The 22,168-nt window shown below is 29.4% G+C and overlaps 1 protein-coding gene across 2 annotated transcripts in view; it reads right to left on the reverse strand.

The window, feature by feature from the left end:
• Nucleotides 1-22,168, reverse strand: part of LOC145259887 (uncharacterized) — a 575,878-nt gene that overhangs the window by 168,094 nt on the left and 385,616 nt on the right. Inside the window, exons 52-71 of one of the 2 annotated variants that reach the window (XM_080117779.1) lie at nucleotides 21,485-21,658; nucleotides 19,407-19,559; nucleotides 18,697-18,882; nucleotides 18,043-18,216; nucleotides 17,529-17,702; nucleotides 16,895-17,068; nucleotides 15,423-15,560; nucleotides 12,720-12,905; nucleotides 11,367-11,540; nucleotides 10,791-10,964; nucleotides 8,226-8,399; nucleotides 7,217-7,291; nucleotides 6,036-6,221; nucleotides 5,017-5,190; nucleotides 4,075-4,248; nucleotides 3,246-3,419; nucleotides 2,280-2,354; nucleotides 1,524-1,709; nucleotides 770-844; nucleotides 151-336 (exon numbers count right to left, since the gene is read on the reverse strand). In XM_080117779.1, coding sequence (XP_079973905.1) covers nucleotides 151-336; nucleotides 770-844; nucleotides 1,524-1,709; nucleotides 2,280-2,354; nucleotides 3,246-3,419; nucleotides 4,075-4,248; nucleotides 5,017-5,190; nucleotides 6,036-6,221; nucleotides 7,217-7,291; nucleotides 8,226-8,399; nucleotides 10,791-10,964; nucleotides 11,367-11,540; nucleotides 12,720-12,905; nucleotides 15,423-15,560; nucleotides 16,895-17,068; nucleotides 17,529-17,702; nucleotides 18,043-18,216; nucleotides 18,697-18,882; nucleotides 19,407-19,559; nucleotides 21,485-21,658 — 3,186 coding nt within the window. The remainder of the gene's footprint in view (nucleotides 1-150; nucleotides 337-769; nucleotides 845-1,523; nucleotides 1,710-2,279; nucleotides 2,355-3,245; nucleotides 3,420-4,074; nucleotides 4,249-5,016; nucleotides 5,191-6,035; nucleotides 6,222-7,216; nucleotides 7,292-8,225; nucleotides 8,400-10,790; nucleotides 10,965-11,366; nucleotides 11,541-12,719; nucleotides 12,906-15,422; nucleotides 15,561-16,894; nucleotides 17,069-17,528; nucleotides 17,703-18,042; nucleotides 18,217-18,696; nucleotides 18,883-19,406; nucleotides 19,560-21,484; nucleotides 21,659-22,168) is intronic. The other variant, XM_080117787.1, reaches the window with a different exon arrangement.

The raw sequence follows: 22,168 nt of genomic DNA on the forward strand, positions 1-22,168 counted from the left end.
TTAACAAGAGAAAATGTATATGATTATATTTAAGTATGTACATAGCATATATTACCATATATTTTAAAGTTTGTCTAAATAAAACAGAATATTAACGACAATAATGGCAGCATTTCTGTGGTTAAGTTTAAATTTATGTTAATTTCTAACCTCCGAATCCGCCTCCCATATTGTTGAGTGCTACACGAGCGTCCCGAAGATCAAACGCCAGTTCTGGATACTTGGCTTCCTCGGCAATTTCAATAAGTTGTTCTAATTTGGGTTGATCATTGTTTTTCACGGCGATTTGTATTTGTTCCCGCAAAGTGTCTGGTGTCATGTCGTCCAGAGCGATGTCTATATAAAATGAAGTTTCAATCATTTTAAAATATTTCATCAAGTACAATCCATAATAACTTTAACTATGCTTTTATTTTCGTAATTTATTCAAAACTTTCGAGATGGTAAACTTTTATGAAAATTAAAATTTAAATAGATAGAATATTCCCGTAAATGTTTGTATATACACAGGTTAACAGGAAATTAATTTTGATATTTTAAATTTTTTTTCAAAAAGGATGACGAAATATGTGAAAATGTTATAGTATATAAGTATGATATTTTTTAGTTTAAGACAATTGTAAATAAAAATGCAAGCACCTACAGCATACATAATCACACCTGCAAACACAATTTTACTTTAATGCGTGCGAAAGGGTATTTTGTCTTTTTATTATTTAGACGATATTTATATTGAAATAACATGAACATATGAGTAAAATATTCAAACCTGTATCTCCATATTTCTTACGGAAAAGACTGAACTTTGGAAGTTTCATTTCGAATTTTGGAAACGACCATGATCCTGATAATCAAAATGTAATAATATTATAATGAATGAAGTAACAGAAGATGCGAGTAGTATTGGTTAATATTTGTGAAATGTTTACTTCGTTTTAATAAAGATATTATAACAAACAAATTGGCGAATGTGATTCGGTGATTTTTATAGCAATTATTTTCAAAATGCAATTAACTTTTGTAGGACCAAAAATGCTTTTAAGATTACGCATTTACGTAATAGAAATAGAAAGTGATCCAATAAGCAAGATAATAAATTTAAAAAGGTCGGTGATTACATTTGTAGAAATTAATAATGTTTTATTATTAGAGTAAATGCCATATTTACAAATATATGATTATGATGCTTACTGATTTATTATTATCATGGGAAGCAGTAAATATCTATAGTATCTAAGTATTACACCTCATGTATAACACTTACTCAGGTTCAAAAAATTATATTACAATAATATGTGAATTTTTATAATAAAAAATGATCGATTAAAATGCTAATATTATACGTGTCTAAACAACGGCATCTAACATGATAGATATATGAGCGCATAATCCAGATCAGTTAATGTTTAAGTCATTTACACCGAATTATCAGTTATTTTCTCTTATTACGATAATATTTTATGTGTCTAAAATATACAAACTCATGAAATATGTACAAATGTGCTATTGAGTGGGTAGCTAACCTTCAACTTCGTCTCCCATTTTTGGAAGTGCGGCACGGGCTTCTTTCAAATCAAGTTCAAGTTCTGGATATTGGGCTTTCTCAGCTGCCAAGATAAGACTCTCAAGTGTTGGTCTATCATTGTTTTTCATGGCTAAGCGCATTTGGTAACGTAGGTCTTCGGGCGACATCACTTCGATTGTAACATCTACATAAAATTATTAGTTTTTTTATTTCAATATTTACGAAATATATAATTTCAATAATATTATCTATAAATAGATTTAATGCATACATTATGTAATATACAAGAAAGTATTTTCTGTAAAAGCTAATAATACAATACATTACAATTTAATCGTAAACTAAACATTTCATTACAGTTAAAAATATTCAAACGTCAGCTTTTGAAACTATTATGGTTTAATTGTAAATTTTATTGCTTTTGAAAGTTTAACAGTAAAACATATTACTTTTAATAATAGTTGGTAAATTAATTCAAAATGTAAACACATTTATTTCTTTAGACGAGTAATATTATATATTTCTCTCCAATTATATTAATGAGAGAATCAAATATGATTACTTCGAAATGTTTCCTATCTTTAAGCACAAATATGTGTAATTGTAATATTGTGTTTATGTTAAAACTATATCTCATATCATTTGATGATACAAATATGAGCGGTTTTTATATTTTATTATAATTATTTTGACTAAAGAGATGAAAGTATTTGATAAATACATATGAAAAGGAGGAAAGTAAAATATATCGAACCTTTGTGGTGTTTCTTCCTAGAAAAGATTCCAGTGCTAGGCATTCTAACATTGAAGCCAGGGAACGAAAATGATCCTGATAACCAAAACAATACAGTTTTAAAAACGCCATTTAAAAACTGATTATGGATGAAAATTATCTCCGTTTCAAATATGGAATATTTTAGCAAGTTTAAGACAAACATATGTATATTGTAATAATACGACAATTTTAATTATAAGGCAATACTAGATATGATGATTTAACGTTTTAAGAATAAAGACAAAAATTAAATTCTTCTGATATTTTTTATTAATTTTATATTCTCATTAGTAAGAGAAAAATTAAAACTCAACCGCCACGATGAATATTTACAGAAAAATATGAATATTTATTCGACAGCTCATATTTATGCGATAATTTACAAGATATGCACATTTAACATTTCTAGTATGAAGAAACGATTTAAAGTTTTTTAAATGATTTAAAGTAATTTTATACAATGCAAATGCAAAGTTTAGGTGAAATATTTTATCGAGAAATATAACATTGATTAGAAATAAATCATGTATTTGTGGAAAATATCGAATACGCTGTAGGAAATCCGAATGATAATAGTACATACTTTGTAACAAAAACGAAATATAGATCAAAGTGTGTTTTAGAATGCTTTATTCATTCTATTAATTAAAAAAATAGAAGCAACTACAATGCTGAATATTTTTTTGTAATCTCAGAAAAATTCTAAATGAAATAGATGCAATTTTAATTAGACATTTATAGTATATTACGATATTTTAAGCAATTTTAATCATACTAATTTTATACACCTGTGGTGAATTGTAATGTGAATAATAATTTCAGATAAGGAAATTATGTATTCTAGAAAAAACGATATTGTAACAAAAATGTATAGTAATAAATACTCATAATGAAGATGAATCTAATGATAATCCCATCTATACATGTGTAATGATTTAGACGAACCTTTGCCACTTTCTCCCAGTGATCCCATATGAAGTCTAGCCTCTTGGATATCAGATGTAAGCTCCGGGTGTCCGGAACTAACACATTCGGCTATCACCTTCTCTAGAATATCTGGATCGTTTTTCATCATGGCGTCTTTTAGTTTCAAACGCAGGTCGGGTACGCTCAACTTTCCTGAGAACAAAATGTAGCAATTATATGTCAATTCTATGTCCACCTGCTGACAGGTCCCACCATAGAAAGGGTGACAAAAACAAGGAAAAAATAGTAATGTGCTAATAAGTAAGTTGTAAGATGACTCGTTGGCTGTGAACAATGTAAAAAAAAAAAACAAAGACATTTAACCGAAAATGCTTTGACGAACAATTTACAGTTACGGATAGCCAATGGCAAAAAGCAATATATTTAGCCGACAAAAGCCAACATATGTGTCACTTTAAGTTTTTTTCTCTTTCAAAGGGTCTTTAATTATGCCATTAAATCACATAAGCGATTTTCAGATTTAAATATTTTAGATAAAAATGCTTTGTAAATTGAAAGATGTTAAGCAAAATCAAAAGCCAACATAAATTTATGCTAGATAATCTTGCAATCATTTATATTTAAAAAGAAAAGATAATTCTAATACATAAGTTAAATGTTGTTTAAGAAAATAAAAATTACAGAATCATTAGAATAGTATCGAATTGGAATACATATTTAACCATTTATAGAATTATCAGCTCATAAAAAAATTATGCAAAAGCTGTATTTCTTAGCCGAGGCAAGAGACAAGGGAGAGCGACAGATCGTTGAAATATAATTGATAACGAATATCCGTTACACTAACCTCCTCGCCCAAAACCCATACCATCCAGTGTGTCCCTGGCATGTCGAAGATCAAGAGAAAGTTCCGGATAACCGGCTTCCTCGCATTCCATGATGGCATTTTCCAACTCGGACTGGTCCTTGTTATCAATTGCTGCTCTTAGTTGAACACGAAGAGCGTCCGGTGATTTGAATCCTGATCGATGTAATTATAATTTTATCAGCATTTTACAGATATAAGGGAAATTTCGTTAATTATAATTTAAGTAGTAATTTATTGTAATTAAGATACTGTTTAAACAATCGTTGTATCTCAATGAAAAAAAGGTACTTATGCAGTTTACGAACCGTGATGACATAATAACGTTATTATTTAGACACAAAAAAAAACATTATTAACATGGAACGGGAAGTTTATAATTATTATGTACTTTAACATAAAAATGTAATGAAGAAAAGATACCGGAAAAAATAATGAACAAAGGATACCGTTTGCCAATTCTTAGCTGGTGCGATTTCATTTACTAAGTGTTTCGGTACCTTCCGGCGATTTAACATGCCTGGGATCTGTCGATGATAACGCGGTCCGTATTCTGCATAAGTAGCTAAAATATTTTATGTCGTAAACTGTATTAATTAATTATAATTAAGATACTGTTATAATTGTTTATGAGTTGTACTTTGTAATATTGTCTAGATAAGAAAGTGTATATATATATATATATATATATATATAGAGAGAGAGAGAGAGAGAGAGAGAGAGAGAGAGAGAGAGATAGATAGGCATACGCTCTTTAGCCTGACATATTTCTTATTTAAGTTATTAAGATAATTGTTTTTGCAACTTTATTTGTGCATAAACGTGTCCAAATAATAATAATTTATGTTAATCTATGGAATTAAATACAATAATAAAATACGTTTGCATCGTTGGAAATACTTTTAAAAAGATAAAAGTTCTAACCTCCTTTGCTGCCATCCAATTTATATTTGTTCTCCCTGGCTTCTTGAATGTCGACTTCAAGACCCGGAAGGCCGAGTGAAGTACTCTGTCTTACGATTGTATCTATAGCATTCGTATCCTTTGATTCGATGGCGGCCTTAAGTTTCGGGCGTACAATTTCGGGAGTTATCGTTCCTGGCAAGCAAAACCGATTTCAGTGAATATTCTTCATTGTAAAGGAAGTATATATAATCATTTAAGTTTTGCTTCTATTGATTGATTTATAACGTAACAATGCAATATAATTGTTTTTTTTTTGTTTTGTTTTTTTTATAATTAAAACTTTTTGATTGCATCTAATAGAAATCACATCAATGGAATTAATAAATTTAATCAATTAATACATTTAATTTGTATTATTCATTTAGATAATTCGACTATTGTTCTGATCTTGGATGTTATTTACACATTTTTGACTGATGTAACCTCCGACCTTCTGCACATGTGATGTCGAACTCAGAAATCTGTACAGAATTTTGAACCGAAGTCACGTAAACGTGGAGCAATGTATACAAAGCATACATAATATTTGATTATAAAAGATGAGATTTCTGATTCTGAATTTTAATACATAGTGTAAATGCTACTAAGAATACAATAAAAACATTTCTTAAGACGTCTACGTTTTCAATTGTAAATAGAGGGTTCAATTCAAGATGTTATACATATTATCCACATAAAGTTGTTAGAGTTAGAAAAGAAGCATCTGCAGAATTTTAGAGGTTACATACGTCGAAATGTTGTGATAAATGAAAACACTAGCCAGAATAATCTAAATAATACGAAGAATAAATTAAATTTGCATTTATTTACGTTGGAGTTAGAATTTCCTTTCTGAATCTAGTTGAAATAAAATATACACAATCTATAAAGTCTTCTACTAAATAAATGATATTAAGTCGAAAGGATATTATTAAATTTTTTTGGCATATATTTTCACTGTAAAACTCATATGTAGAATATTTGGATAATTGTCTAACCTCCATATCCGCCGCCCATTTTGTGTAGACTTTCACGAGCCTCACGGAGATCAAGTCCCAGTTCTGGATATTGAACTTCCTCAGCCACTTGAATAAGCCGCTCAAGGTTAGGCCGGTCATTATTTTGCGCGGTTACCCTCAGCTGTTCACTGAGGGTCTCGGGAGTCATGACTTGTACAGAAACATCTACACAAATGGATATAATTTCGTATTAAAACAAAGACTTTATTAATATATGCAGTATATATGTGTGTGTATTTACATTAATATTGGTAATTGATTTTTGATATTATACAGTATGTTATGCTTTTTTTCTTTTTGATGGTATTGTTTGCTAAACGATGATTTAGTCAGGGCTGGGCATAAGTAAAGAATACCAAAAGGTGAAAAATCCTGTACGAATGTATTGTTTCACTTTATGGTATTCATTGCTTATTTCCAGTCCCGCGGACTAAATGATTAGTTTAAACAAACGTAAGCATATTTATATTAACTATAGGGACACTGTGGATATTTCAAGTGACTGTTTCCATCAATCTGTATAATATTACAATAATAATAATAATAATACTTTGTTAATATAAATAGTTGTTAAGGTGAATATTAATAAGGTATAAGTACACAGTTTTTGTAAAAATATTTATCATCGGATAAATATTCTTTAGATTAATTAAATGTTTGTGGATCTCTTTATTTTTTTAAATTGTAGCAATCTAATTCTTTTAAACAATAAATATTTCTATCTTGTTACCGTAAACAAGTAAATATGCAAATATGTAAATATGCTTCAAATCGATACAACTAATATCACTTTATGAAATGTGTCTGTTAAAAAGTTACTCTTGTAGTAAACGAGGGAAAATTATTCTATTTTGAAGCAATTCATTTTTAAATAAGTCAGATTGTTTAACCTCGCAGCGTCAGATTAAAGGTCAATCACTACCTTTGTTAACCGTGCGATCTCATTTTTAATGTGTATCAAAATTTATGAAGCGCATTATAACAAGATGTGCCTTAACGTATTATTTATGTAAAGAGTCAGAACTGCTCTTTAAAAATATGATTAATTTTATCAATGGTTAAATACATAAGATTTGTAGAAAGTATGGCTATGAATTTCTTTGAACATCGATGTATACAATTATGCCTTATTAATATATCAATAATAAAAGGATGCGAACCTGGTTGAGTTTCTCCTTTTGAGAACAGACGCATACTGGGAAGTTTCATTTGGAATCCAGAAAATGGCTTAAATCCTGACAACCAAAATCAATATTTGATATAACCAATGTAGAGGAATTATCAAAGAGAGTAAAATGCAAACTGTATTTGAGCTACTTCTAAATATTCTTTATCGAAGTGATGTAAAGTTAGTGTTAAGCTATAAAGGAATCCGTAACTATTACTTGAATTTATTTCATACATTTACTGATCTTTAAAAGATATTTACTATAATTGCCAACTTGGAATTGTCCGAATTGTATAATATTTAGATATAGATTGCTATTATCACACTGCCTAATTACTGGTAGCACATAATTAAGTGGGTGATAGAATTATTGACAGGGATTAAATCTGCGCGGACAATCGTGAATTGGATAACATGTAGAGTTTATTTAAACGTTAAAACTATATGAAATATATATGATCTTTGGCAAGTGTACGTGGGTAATCTATCACCGATGGATTAAAAAATAAATGATTTAGTTTAAAATCGTCTATAAAAGAGCTCTTATACTACAATCAACATATTATAATTATGATAAACATGATGTAAATACTAGATTTAATGCAGTAAATGTAAATTGTTACGGATTCCTTTTAGTTTAGTTCAGGGATGATTCAAGAGGTTATTACTTTTCTGTTGACCGTAACAGTCTTTTCATTTGCTGAAACTTTTTTTAAGTTTTTTTTTAGAATGAATAATTCTTATCATTTATTTTTCATTATTATAAAAGGGTTGTATAAATTAATTCAAGCAAATATTATATTATGACAGCCTATTACTTAGTATCTTTACCGTTAAATTTTCAATTATATAATGACAAGAGTTAATAAAAATAGTTTATGATTGGATAAAAGTCCGAGAAAGATATTAAAACACATCGATGTATTAAAAATATTATATAATATAAAAGATAATGGAAAAAGATTTAGAGTCGAAAACAAATACAAGATATCAGGACAAACCTTTGCCACCTGCTTTCGCAGGTTCTAGACGAAGCCTTGCTTCTTGGATATCGGGCATAATTTCAGTGTGCCCTGAACTTACACATTCCTCAATGACTTTCTCCAGAACCTCTGGATCATTTTGTTTTTTGGCTGTGTCCAATTTCACACGAAGGTTGTCTGTTGTAATTTGCCCTGACAAACAAAACGTATTAATGACAAAAATAGGCACTATATTCGCACCTGGTCACAGGTGAGGAAATAAGATGATTGTGAATTTGATTTGAAGCTTTAAACGAAGAAGAATCAAGATGCAACCAAAAACTGACATGCAAGACCGAGTATTTATTTCTAATCAATTGAATTACCAGGATGTATTTCTAATCAATTGAATTACGGGAATTTACAAAGAATAACAAACTTTTAAGGCTTACATGGAATTTATCATTAACATATCACAATTTTACATAATATTCATAATATTATTTATAGATATATGATGAAATGCTGATAACATATTGTGATGTCAATTTAAATCAAATAGCTTAAAATGTTTTCGTTTGAAATAAAAGTGAAATTTTAAACAAAGAAAGAACCGCATAAAGAGAGGAATTGCCACAAAAGGGGCGCGTAGATCGTTAAAATTCCTTAAAGGTAAAACAATAGCTGGTGCAGACAAAGTTATAAATACATTTAGCATTTGCAGATAGACGAGAGATGATGGTTTTGAGCGATGAATTCAGTTGCAAGGTTAATTGTTAGCAACTCTTGAAGAGTTAAAGTGAGGAGATTTGAATACAAGTGAAGTTTTAAATGCCATATGCGACACAAATCGAAGTGCAGAACGAAAGCAAAACTTGTGTTGGATTTTTCTAGATTAGAATTGACAATTTGGATCATGGATTATTCGGACAACTATTATTATCTGGTTTATTATATTCACGACGTTTCGGCCGAGATAACGTCAACGTAATTCTGATGAATTTTTTCGAACTTCAATTTGAGAATCATTGCGTGTAAGACGATAGCCTGGAAGGAATTTCGATCTAAAAACTTGATATAAATATAATAACCGATACGAGAATAGTAATCCGAATAATCCAAATAACACGAATAAAACAAAACTTACCGAATGAAACAAATATTTGAATTTCATAAAAAGGAGAATAAAAGGTATGCGCAATAACAGAGCAGATAGAATTAAAGGAATTACAAATAATGGTTACAGCAATGGAATAAAATATATTGATAGTCGACTCAAAAGATGTTTGAATGCAAGCTATGTAACAAGTCATAGACGGATCTTAAGTGAAGACGCATTTTTAAAAGTCAGAAAGTAATAGACAGAATTTAATTTTTAGAAAAAATGTGTTTTGTATGTACAGCAAAAAGATGTCACTAATCAAGAATTATTTACAAATACTAATAAAAGAAAGTGGCGTAGTCGGTTCGAATGTTTTAAATGTAAGCTACATGAGTAAAAGGAACATCTTAAGAAAAGACAAATTCACGAAAGTCAGAAAATAATAGAGATTATGTATGAATTAATTAATGCGGTACCTAGAAAAAATGTGCTTTATACGTAGAGGCAAAAAGAAATTTCAGTAATCAGTAATTAAATAAAGATACTGATTAAAACAAACGGAACTGAACATATTAGATGCAAAACGCCATAAACACAATTTCGAAAATTACAACTTTATCACTATAAACAGTCTTGCATTTCAACACCCGGCCAAACCCTAAAATAAGGTTTGAAATCGGCATATTTCTTGCTTACATTTCAAAATAAAAAATAAACTTTTAACCGAAGTCTAGATTTAATATATTCGTCTTTTTATTGTTTAATATTTTAATTATTAATTAGAAATAATAAATAATAAAGTAAATAATAAAAATAAAATAAGAATCAGAATTGTCGCGTTTTGCATTGAAACATATCATCGATGCGTCCAAAAATCTCTTTAAGCATCTTCGTCGATCTGTCAATCTGTTAAGACTAAGTTTTAATTATTAGTTGTAGATGCGTCTACGCATCAGAATATGACGTTATGTCAGTCTGTCATTTAAAGGATCGTATTGTAAAGCTCAGTGGTCGTATTGATAAATCTTAGAATAACCATTGTCATCGTATAAAGCAAATATGAAGCTGATGATTGAGACGTAAAAGCATACGTTGACAACACAATTGCTATATGTGTATAAAACCAGAAAAAAAATGCGAGAACCAAATCGGAATTACAAAATTAAAATAAAATAGAAAATGAAGCAAAGATTTATTTATTTAAAATATATCATAATATATTTTAATGAATGTATTTAAATATATACAACGCATTAATGGAATAATACGCCGTAATAAATAAAATCCGTAAAAACAAAGATTTGTTTAAAACAATCATTTTCAAACAAGCATTGAAAGTTTAATAGAAAAAGGAGATACTATAATATTCCGAGGTTTGGCGCTCAATAACTGGTATTGAATCCATGCTTAAGCGAGAGTTTTGTAGTTAACGACTGTGGCGCGCGCGAAAGAGAGAAACAGCAAAGTTAAAAGGATTAATAGGGAACATCCGATAGACTAACCTCCACGACCAAAACCCATTCCGTCTAGTGTGTCTCTGGCCTGACGGAGATCAAGAGAAAGCTCTGGATAGCAGACTTCCTCGCATTCAATGATGGCCTTCTCCAATTCAGGCTGACTCTTGCTCTCGATTGCCGCTTTCAGTTCTCCTCGGAGGGTGCCTGGTGCTTTCATTCCTGATTAAGGCAAATATGGATGAGATTTTTGTTGTACAAATACTGGTGATAAAAACTTGAATCCACTCATTTAGTAATGATAACGTTTTATGGTTTAGATATTGAGCAAAGTATTAACCATTGCAAATATTACTGTACTATTAAAGTTAAATATCAATTACAAAGCATGCAAAGGTTTATTTATTAATTGATTATTATAAGTAAATGATTTTATATCTCAAGTAAGAGAATGGTAATAATAAGTTAATTTATATTACGTTTTACTAAGAAACAATGTGATGAGAATTAACATTTTTCATTTAAAACGTTTATGATAAGTAAATGTAAGGATGATTTATCAGATCTACTTTTTACAATGTCTCATATAGGGTGGAACCTTTATGCAAAAATCTTTAATCTAACCTCCTGGTCGGCCTTCTAATTGACATAGGGCGTCTCTGGCTTCTTGGATGTCGACTTCGATTCCGGGCATACCAGTAACTATGCTTTCCTTAACAGCCAAATCCAAAGCTTTCTTATCCTTTTCCTTGACAGCTGTCTTCAGTTGAACACGCACCTTTTCGGGGGTTATTGATCCTGATAATCAAAAATCGATTTCATGGTATATTTGGTTAACAGGAGTACACAACATGGCTGTATATAACTATTTTATTGTGTTTCTTCGGATGATATATGTTTATTATTGTTTAGAATTATTCAAGAATATCAATGTTGGGAAGATATAGATGTCATTATATAGGTATTGATACAGAAAAAGTGTTCGGCTGTGTAATCAAAATCTGCTTTTAAATTGCATTAATTTCACTCCGGATTGATCATTGAACGGAGTTAAGATAACAAAAACAATTGTTATTGATCTACTTTAATATATTAGCTTTGAATAAGTGTTTTCATTTTCATGGTCAATTCATACGTTTAATTGAATCTTTAAAGATCTATCTTAATTCTTTTAATAATTGATGTAATTGATACGTTAAATTTATCTCCAAGTTTAATTAATAATTAATAAACCAATAATTTTCCAAGCGGAATCACACAGATTTTGATTAACTTTCACGAACGGTTTTTTAGATTAAACATAAAGGATATATTTCGGGATTTTATAAATAAGTATTGATAATTTGCATTACTACGAACTACTGCTCTTATTTTGATTGCTGTATTTACATGTCAGTCAATTTGTACAACAGATTTCTTCGAGTGTATTTTTTTGCGTGAGTATTTACTAGTGAAATTTAGGAGTCTTTATTTCAAATTCGAGAACCTAAATAACATTTCAAACTGAACTATGTATTTAATTCACGGGTATAGATTTTCATTTCATCAGTCATAGACAATCTACCTCTCGTAAATTAAATAAAGGATATAGTTCAAAATTCTGTCCAAGTTTATGAGTCCGATTCAAACATTCTACTATAATTTTTCAAGTTCTTAAAAATACAGCTAAAGAAGTTCGGCCGACACATTATAACTGCAACAACCAAAATGAAGATAGTAGCTCGGTTAAAGCAAATTATCAATTCTTATCTCAAAAATAACAAAACATAATTTACAAAATATATTTATTATTTAAATTATTTAAATTTAGATAATTTAAAATTAAAAATAATTGAATTATCATTTCAAAATGGTTTTCTTAATAAATTCATATTATTAATTACAATTATATTATTATGCTATATCTAAATGATTTATTCAGATAATGAATTTTATACTTGTTTTTCTAGATTTCTAAATTTATTTATATTTCCTAACCTCCATAACCTCCGCCTAATTCATTGAGTGTTTCACGTGCGTTGCGTAGTTCGTAGGTCACTTCTGGATATTCATAGTTTTCACACTCAACAATCAGTTTCTCCAAGGCTGGCTTGTCTTTTAGTTGTGTGGCGGCTCGAAGCTGTTCCTGAATTTCCTCCGGACCTTTCATGATTACCACTGTATCTACATAACAAAAGTTGCAATACTGAACATGTTGCTGTGTAATGGTTGAAGAGTTGGGGAAAAAAGGTTTAAATACTTTGTTGCAAAAGACAGTGATGTCTTACATGTATTGGATTTACATTTATTTCAAAGATGTAGTTAAATATTATGTTTTTAGTGCTTGAGTTAATTTTGATTATTTTATCATTGTTGTCGTTATTATGTTTTATTATCGATCATAGTAAGAATCAGTAGTCATAGTAAGAAGTGTTTCATGAAATGGTCGTCATGCATGTGTGGCGACAAATGAAGAAACTTATCAATCAGTGTATAACAATCAAATCCAGTGTGAATCATACTAAACTGTATAAATGCAAGTAATGAAGGTCATCATACGAGGTACCCAATTATTATAGTATAAAATTATTATTATACTTCCAAGAAATAATGTTATATCTATATCTATTGCTCTACTATTACATAAAAGGAACTTTGTTAGTGTGTCTGTGTATCTATATGTCTGTGGGTTCGTTCCCTATGGACTCCAAAACGGTTGGGTCGATTTTTATGAAATTGCACGCAATTAGAGCAGGAAATCAATCGATTTGATTGAAAAATGGCATATTTCATTAATTTGATGACAATAAAAATATGGGAATGTGAAACATTCGTTGATCATCATTCAATCCTGGACAATGTCAAGTCACCATGTTAGTACTGAGTTTCATTATAATATTATTGACAGAAAATGATATTAAATCAATCATCATATTTCATTATAATTTACTAAAAAATATTTGGAATAAGTCTGCCATTAGCTTAGATTGTACTATACTTCTATGAATAATAGAGTTGGTATATTTATGGCTGAAGTTAAAAATATAATATAATTTAATGCTTAAATATTTAGTGTAGTATCTGATCTGTTCTCATAATACCCTCTTTCCAGATATTTTGTCCTCCTGTTTAGCGGAGGAGAATAATGCATGTACTGTTTTCATCAGACCCTCCACCCAGGCATTGTGTCCACCTTTAAGGTGGTACGTTATATGTTAGTTTGTTATCATGCCATTCGTCAGATAGTACTTCTTTTTATGGGGGGGGGCAGTAATGTAGTATCTATTCTGTGATCATAACAGAATCATCCCAGACAATGCGTCCTTCTTTTCGTTATCTTTTTTATATAATAAACTTATATCATTCATTTATTATTCTTCCTTTTTGTGTTATGCTGATCTACTCCTTTCACGGATGAATAAAATTACCCTGAGATAATATATATAGTAATATCTAAACATCGTGTGCTACAATTCGTAGCAGTTATGGCCCACGAATCATGACGTGTACTTCTGTAGCGTACTTTTGTTAATACATTTATTTGTTAATTATCTCATATCTTATTACCAGCCAGAAAAGCCAGAACATTTTGTATATTACAACAAATTTAAAACGTATCTCTTATTTAATGTTAACCAAAAATGAATTAATATTATCATAACAATATTGCTACTAAGTATCTCTCTAAATAACAATTGATCTATTATTATATAGTTCGCATGGGACTTGTATGTTAAATCGATTACACAACTTGTGGCAGAAAGTATATTAAATTGATGAATCATTATGATTCATTTTATGCGTTATGTATTACGATGTGACATTTAGTAGATATATACAAGATGTCACATGAAAAATAATTACTAATTGACATGCGTTTAATTTAAAAGTTACAACAAGTATATTCATCATGAATACCAAATTGCATAATTATCTTAAATAAAAGAATCTTTTGTAATTTTGAGAATAATAGGCTTCGGCTGTGAACATTTGTAATCTTCACAACTAACTTGGCCAATATCTCCTCAAATAAAGCTTTCATACCTCATATGTAGTTATTTAGACTAGAAATGTGCATTCATAATTAGAGAAGTATATTATATATAAATGGATTCCACATAGTTATATATGGTTACATAGTTACGTATGGCCACATAGTTATGTATAGCTCGTTTAATTATAATTGTGTGTGCGTGTAAATCTGTTCATGCGTTACATACAATTATAACTATTATAATTGTAGTAGAATCTTTCTCACTGGAAATAAGTTCACACATAAATGTCGATCGTGTCAGCTTCGAAATTAATTAGACACTTATGATGTTAAAAATCTGTTTTCAATAAGAGATGTTTTAAAAATAAAATGCATGACGACCATAACATGTTTTTATACTTAAATAGGAAAAAAACTATTTAAAATCTGATAGTATGTTTTGGAGAGGTTATGTGAAAATATACTTTCTACATCGAGAGATGGTATAATATACATGTTTTATATTATATTTATAAATGGTTATAAAAGATCGTTATTTTCAAGTAATTACTCTAATTAATGCTGAGAAAGTGTATATGATACATAGTAATGTATTAGTATGTATAAGTGAATGTGTTTACATATGTATGCTTGCGTTTATATTTTTATATATGGAGGAAATACGTGTGTTGTGAGCGTGTATGCATAAATATGTTGGCAATGCTAACCTCTACCTTCAGAGAATGGGTAACCAACTTGTCCCATATCCACCGACATCATTCCAGGAGGAAAGTGTTGATCTCCGTATGTGATTTTACCTCCTGATGTTGTGAACAAGGGATGACTTGCACCGGGGGAAGCGAATCCTGATGGGCCAAAGCAGGACATGATAAATGATTGGGAATTAACCATAACGTAAAGAGTTAACTGAGATATGGAGTCATGATATATTGAAAAATATCAATATAATATTACTCATTAATAATAATGCATATGTTATTCAATGAATCATATTTACAAACCATTAAATTGATTCAAAAACGATTAAAACCTATTGATTATAAAGAAAGGTATTTATTTACAGTTTATTATTTAGTTATTAAAATTAATTAATGCTATCATTAGTTATCTTATGCTAACATTAATGATGTATTTATATGAATATATAGGTAAATAAATAAATTAAATAATTAAAGCAAACTAAAATAATATCATGTATTTTAAAATCAAATAAAACGCTGTTCAAATAAACCAAAGGTAAATATTTCAAAGCTCAAATTCTGGGGGGGATTAGCATTAGAAATAGAATGCATATGTTGGTACGTAAAATAAAATTGTTTGTAAAGTATTAGTTATGTGGAATGAGCCGAATTCGTCTTTTTGTTTTCGCTTCCTACTTTATTTAATAACCCCTACTTAAAATCATTAAAACCAAATTAATCAATGAAAAACTACAGCCCTAATCGATGAAAACATATAACTAATTGATAAGAAATAGGAGACGTATTTAAATTAATTTGATTTTAAAAAAAGAAATCACCAAATTAATTATACATAATAAAATGAAATGCCTTTTCTTTAACTGAAAGTCAGTAAAGTAATTGACACGTGTTTATAATTTTATTTTATTTTCGACCATGTAAAAAGTGTTTATTGTTTTGTTTTTTTATTGTTATTATTGTGAGTTATTATGAAGATCAATCTTTCTTTGTTCTACATTCAGAAAAGTATATTCGCATATGTTATGATTAAAGCGAACCGGGCACATTTTTATTATATATAAAAAAAAATATGTAAAATAATATAAATGGTATTAACAAATGATATCATGATCTTAAAAAGAGAACAGCAATACGTTTATTAACTTGATTTAAAAAGATATGACGGAAGCATATAGACGGTTTTCAGAATGATGAAAAGTGGCAGATGTTGTTTACGATGATGGACAACTACATCAGGCCGATAGAAATTTATAGACGGTGTCAAATCGAAAATTTCAAAATTATATTTAAATTTATAATTTTTCTACAATTAGTAGCATCGTTAATTACGTTTTCTAATTTCTAATAAAAATGAAATTCCGTTGTATTTGAACAGGTTTTATTTTGATTTTTTTCTAAAATAGCGAGATTAATTCCCAGTTAACTCAATAATGAGACATATGTACGAAACGAGAAGCCGAAGATTGTAGGAAACCCACCTTCACGGCCTGTTTCCATAAATACTAAGATATTTCTGGCTTGTTGAATGTCCGGGAAAAGTTCAGGATGTCCAGATGACACGCATTCATCAATGGCAATTTCAAGTGCTTCAGCGTCGTTCTCGCGTTTTGCTGAATCAAGCGACAATCGCAAGGATTCAGGAGTTTGAGATCCTGTACACCAAACGAAGGCAAATGATAAATGATTTGAGACGACAAAGTTTCTATAACAAAACAGGCGCTAAAAAGTAGAATTGATTAATAGTGTAATATGCACATATATATTTATAAATAAATATTTATATATATATATATAAATATACAGGTGAACATATCTCAACACAAATACAATTCCATATTTTTATACTGCCAACACTCGATAAAATCCAATGAAAAGTATGTTAGCTATAAATCAAGTTTTAAATGGTTAGAAAATAAAATTATCAAAATATTAGAAGGAAACGACAAAAAATATTTTATGACAATTTCAAAATTGCGAGTTTCAGACGATAAAAACATAAAAATACATTTCCATAAAGAAAGTCTATTTATTAAAAGCGAATTTAAAAATCAACCACAGCAAAGTGTTATGAAATCAAAAACCAAATTGGACCAGCTGAAAAAATAAACTAACCTCCTCGACCGAAGCCCAACTTCTCCAAAGTATCCCTAGCCTCTAGCAGATCACGAGAAAGTTCTGGGTACCCGGTTTCCTCACATTCAAGGATGACATTTTCCAAGTGAGGTCGGCTTTTTTGTTTAATAGCGCGGCGCAAATTTTCACGAATATCTTTGGGGGATTTGGATCCTGGTAAACAACAGAACGGACATGTAAATATCTAAAATCTTTATTCACCCCACGTTCAGAATGTCATGTCGATATAAAATGTGTAAATTAATATATTTTCATGATTTATATCATAAATTTACACTTAATATGGAGAATAAACGCAAAATAAGTAGAAATTTACAAGTATATTTTCGGCTTTTGAACCTTAAGATATTTGCGTATTTGACTCATTTTTATTAAAGTAATCAGTTCAGATCTTATTAGTTTAACACAGTTGTATTTTTATGTGAATTGACAAAGTTACATCTTTTTTTAAATCTATATTTAATTAAAGTAAGAAATTGTTTTAAAATCTGACCTCTCTCGTTTCCCCTTAGATGATCTAGTGATGCACGTGCACGTCTGATGTCGGGATCTAATTCGGGGAATCCTGAAGCTAAACATTTCTTGATTACCTTCGCCAAATGGCTGGGATTTTTCTCTTTGATGGCTTCGTTCAGTTTGTTACGCAAATGTTCTGGGTTTGTTTTGCCTGTTGAGGAGCATTCACATTACAATCATGGGAAAATATCGATAGGTAAGAAAAATGTAAATTTATAAAAATTAAGTTATGCATTTATATATGAATTTCATTAGCATTAAACGATATTTTGATTTGTATCCATTCTGTGAGGCATAATTGATATAATTAATTTACAACTATATGCTACACACTTATATATCTGATGTTAAATACAACCATATATTAATATACGTTACGGTAAAGTAATTAATTATACGAAAAAAATTGATTAATCATATATAGTATATTTACAGATATTAATATTTGATGCAATATATAATAAATTACCTTTTAAGACGAAATATTTATTCGAATGTTTATATTAGTATATGCCTCACAATTTAATTTAAATATATTTACAATTTCTTGAATTGTATATTAAAAATAGAACATTTGGAAAAGTATTAACTTTTTAATAAAAGAAAAATATGTATTGAGGAGAATTCTGACCTCCATAAACACCGCCCAACTTCTTATGAGTAAGTCGAGCCTCACGCACTTCATAAGCCAATTCCGGGTATTCTAAATGTTCGGCCTCTACAAGAAGGTTTTCCAAAGCGGGTTGGTCTTTTTGCTCGGTGGCTAATATCAGTTCTTCTCGAAGAACATTAGGAGATTTACCTCCCCCAAATAACTCTGAACAGAAAGAATAATAATTTATTTACATAGGAATGCATATATATATATATATATATATATATATATATATATATATTATATGAATTTTATATGAGATATATGTATAGCAAATTATCACATTAAGTTGATATAGGTTAGATTGAATCACGAATTGGTTGAATTTCAATTTAAAATATAAGTTCAGTGCTAACATTAAATAGAGCCCATAGATAAATTAATTTCAAGATTTATTATTATAACATTTATAATAATTTATAACAATTAACATAATAAGCAAGTTAATGGATTTACCATTATTTAAAACAGTATCTAGAGTAATAGTTGACATTTCCTAGTTGATAAAGAAAAACTAATACTCAATCTGTTTGCTTCGTACCTAAATAAAAAATTTTAAATAAACATAAATGTATTAATTTCTCATTTCTTTATATCTAAATTCAATTGAAACACAGGAATTGTTGTAATTTTCATAAAGGAGATTTTAACAAAAAGATGCTCGACGAATAAAATTTGTTGCTAACCTTTTGTGCCTCCCATCAACCTATGATAAAATCCGGACATTGTTTCTGGGAATCCTGTGTGTACTCGGTGTGTCGTTACCATCTTAACCGTTCTCCTTTGAGGAGATCCGGGGGAACCTGGATATTCAGTGGAGATAAATCCAGGTGACATTACTTTGGGAGAAAGAGTAAAAATAAAATAATTTAAATTTTGAAGTTACTAGTAGGTGTGTTTCAGTAAATTTGCGTGCATTTAGGTAGTATTAAAAAGCTTAAGCTTGTTATTGTTAGTTTATATATATATATGTATATATATGTATGTATATATATATATATACATATATATATATATATATATATATATATATATATATATATACGTTGAATGCATCGTAAAGTATTTTCATCAAGTTGTCATCTCTTAAATCTGTAGATGGTGCGTTGATGAAGTTAATCTTGAGAGGAATTCTGATAATTTTGTGTGCAGAAAGTGGAAATTTTATTAGATTTTTATCACAAAATTATATATATATATATATATATATATATATATATATATATATATACGCCCGTACATGTTTTCATGTTTCTTAGGGTGATTCAGGTAGCTGTATCTAACATTCGCATGGGTTACACCAAGATTTCGTAGAAGTATTGCATGTAACCTTAGTTTTCGCATACGTTTGTTCGTTTTACGGATTGATTTTTGATCACATAATACCAACATAAGGAAGGGATTTGTTAAATCTAGTAATTATAAGCATAATTTGCACCAACGATAGTTTAAATGCACCTATTTCTTCAATAAACTAGATAGTAATAACTTTAATCATTATTATCTCATGCATTGTAATATTATATGCGTATATAAAAAACAACAACAGCACATCTAACAGCTCTTTTGGAGAAATTTGAAGACAAATATGTTTTCGAATCCGTAGCACCATTACACGGGACCCCAAAAAGTTTTAGGGTTATTTATGTAATATTTTCATGTGCTACTAGAAGGTTTTAATACCTACGATGATGTGTTGGCTAAAACCCATGCAGATACAGACTCTATCTGATTTTGTGATATAGTAATAAACCTTCGTTTACATATGACGATTCTTTTATATTCAGAGTGTAGCAGAGAAGTTTACTCGAGTTCAAAGATTGATAAAAAGCAAATACGTGGAGATAAAACTTTGCATGTTACGTTGTTTGGATGTGTGCTCATTAAGAACAACATGCACCTTTCTTTTAACCAAGAAAGGTCGTATTAGAATAAATATATTAAATATCCGTCTAGTAGTATTTCAGAAATTAAATTTTCTCAGATCTTCATGGCAGATCCTGTCAAAGACCTTGGATATATGGAAAGCTACCGTTCTAATTTTATCTGCTATACTTAGTGTATAGTATATATGTTCAGAGATGACAGTATCCGCAGTAGAACAGAATTGCCAAAATTCACACCATTAGTCAGAAGGAAATTTAGTATTTTCGATCTCTTGGGTTATCACTAAATTAATTAAATATTAATTCAAAGATCTTTTATAAGCTCGAGACGAGACTTATGGGTGGCATAAGTCTGCAGGTTGGTTCTCATCTTATGATACACTTTTATATTTAATATCCTATCCGTGTGTAGAACATCATGCGTTTCTTGGGAATTTTCTTTTGTAAGAACGGTAAGTCCGATGTAAATACACTATGTTCCTATTGAATGTAGTTTTCTCTTCATCGTTATTAGCCAGTATCAGATGGGTACATATTTTATTTGTAAGGTTCTAAATTTAGATAAATATTTTCCTCTTTAAATAATCAGCTACAAGGACAGGAAATATGGTAGAAAAATTTAGCGATCGTCACTTTAGTGGTACTATTTTCATAGCCATCTATACCAAACATACTTATACATACTAGTTGTTTTTATTATATATTTGATTTTATTAAACTTTGAAATCTAACAAACTGCTCTGCGCCACTCCATATACGTTATATCTAGATTAAGCCTTAAAATAATTCAAGCATTGCAGTAAATTTTATAAAGCGTGTAAGCAGATGAAATGCACAGAAACTTGCGCTTTGCGCTGATTCTGTTCTGGTAGACTGACCTCCTCGGCCTCCATCCCAAAGGTCCAGTGTGTGACGGGCATTCTGGATATCAGGAATTAATTCCATGTGACCAGAAGCTACACACTCGTCAATCAATCGCTCAAGATTTTCTCGATCGTTTTGTCTTTTTGCCAGTTCAATTTCGTCGCGCATTTTGTCGGGGTGTCTATTGCCTGGCAACCGAAAAATATTCATCAATGTACGAAAATTAAATGAAATCTATGTAAATAAAATATAGCTTTCCCAATCAAAATTATTACTTAGACTATGAATAATCGCAACGCTATACTTTTTAGTTATAAAATGTTACAGGTGAATTATAGAAACAACTACTGCATACTGGAAGTTATACTTTGAATGGTATTCAATATATGTTGAATGAATTTATATTCATATGTAATAGCATGAGAACATAATCAATTAATCTTTTTACAACTTTTCATTTTTAGTTTCAAATAAAGTAACAAACTTAGGCGACATTTCCACAATCTAATATTAAATATGTTTTTCATAATCACGATTTTCTGTACTAATAATTTATGTTCTTTATAAAATATATTTAATATCTTTATCCGATTATTTTTAGTTCTTCGTATTAAAGTAGTATACATTTTGTTTTCTGAAAATTGGGGATTCTTCTATAATTACATTGCATTTCTTTCAAAAACAAAGATTTAATATAT

This window comes from Euprymna scolopes, chromosome 3 (genome assembly GCF_053919585.1).
Source record: "Euprymna scolopes isolate OS-2025 chromosome 3, ASM5391958v1, whole genome shotgun sequence".
Taxonomy (NCBI): Eukaryota; Metazoa; Mollusca; class Cephalopoda; order Sepiida; family Sepiolidae; genus Euprymna; species Euprymna scolopes.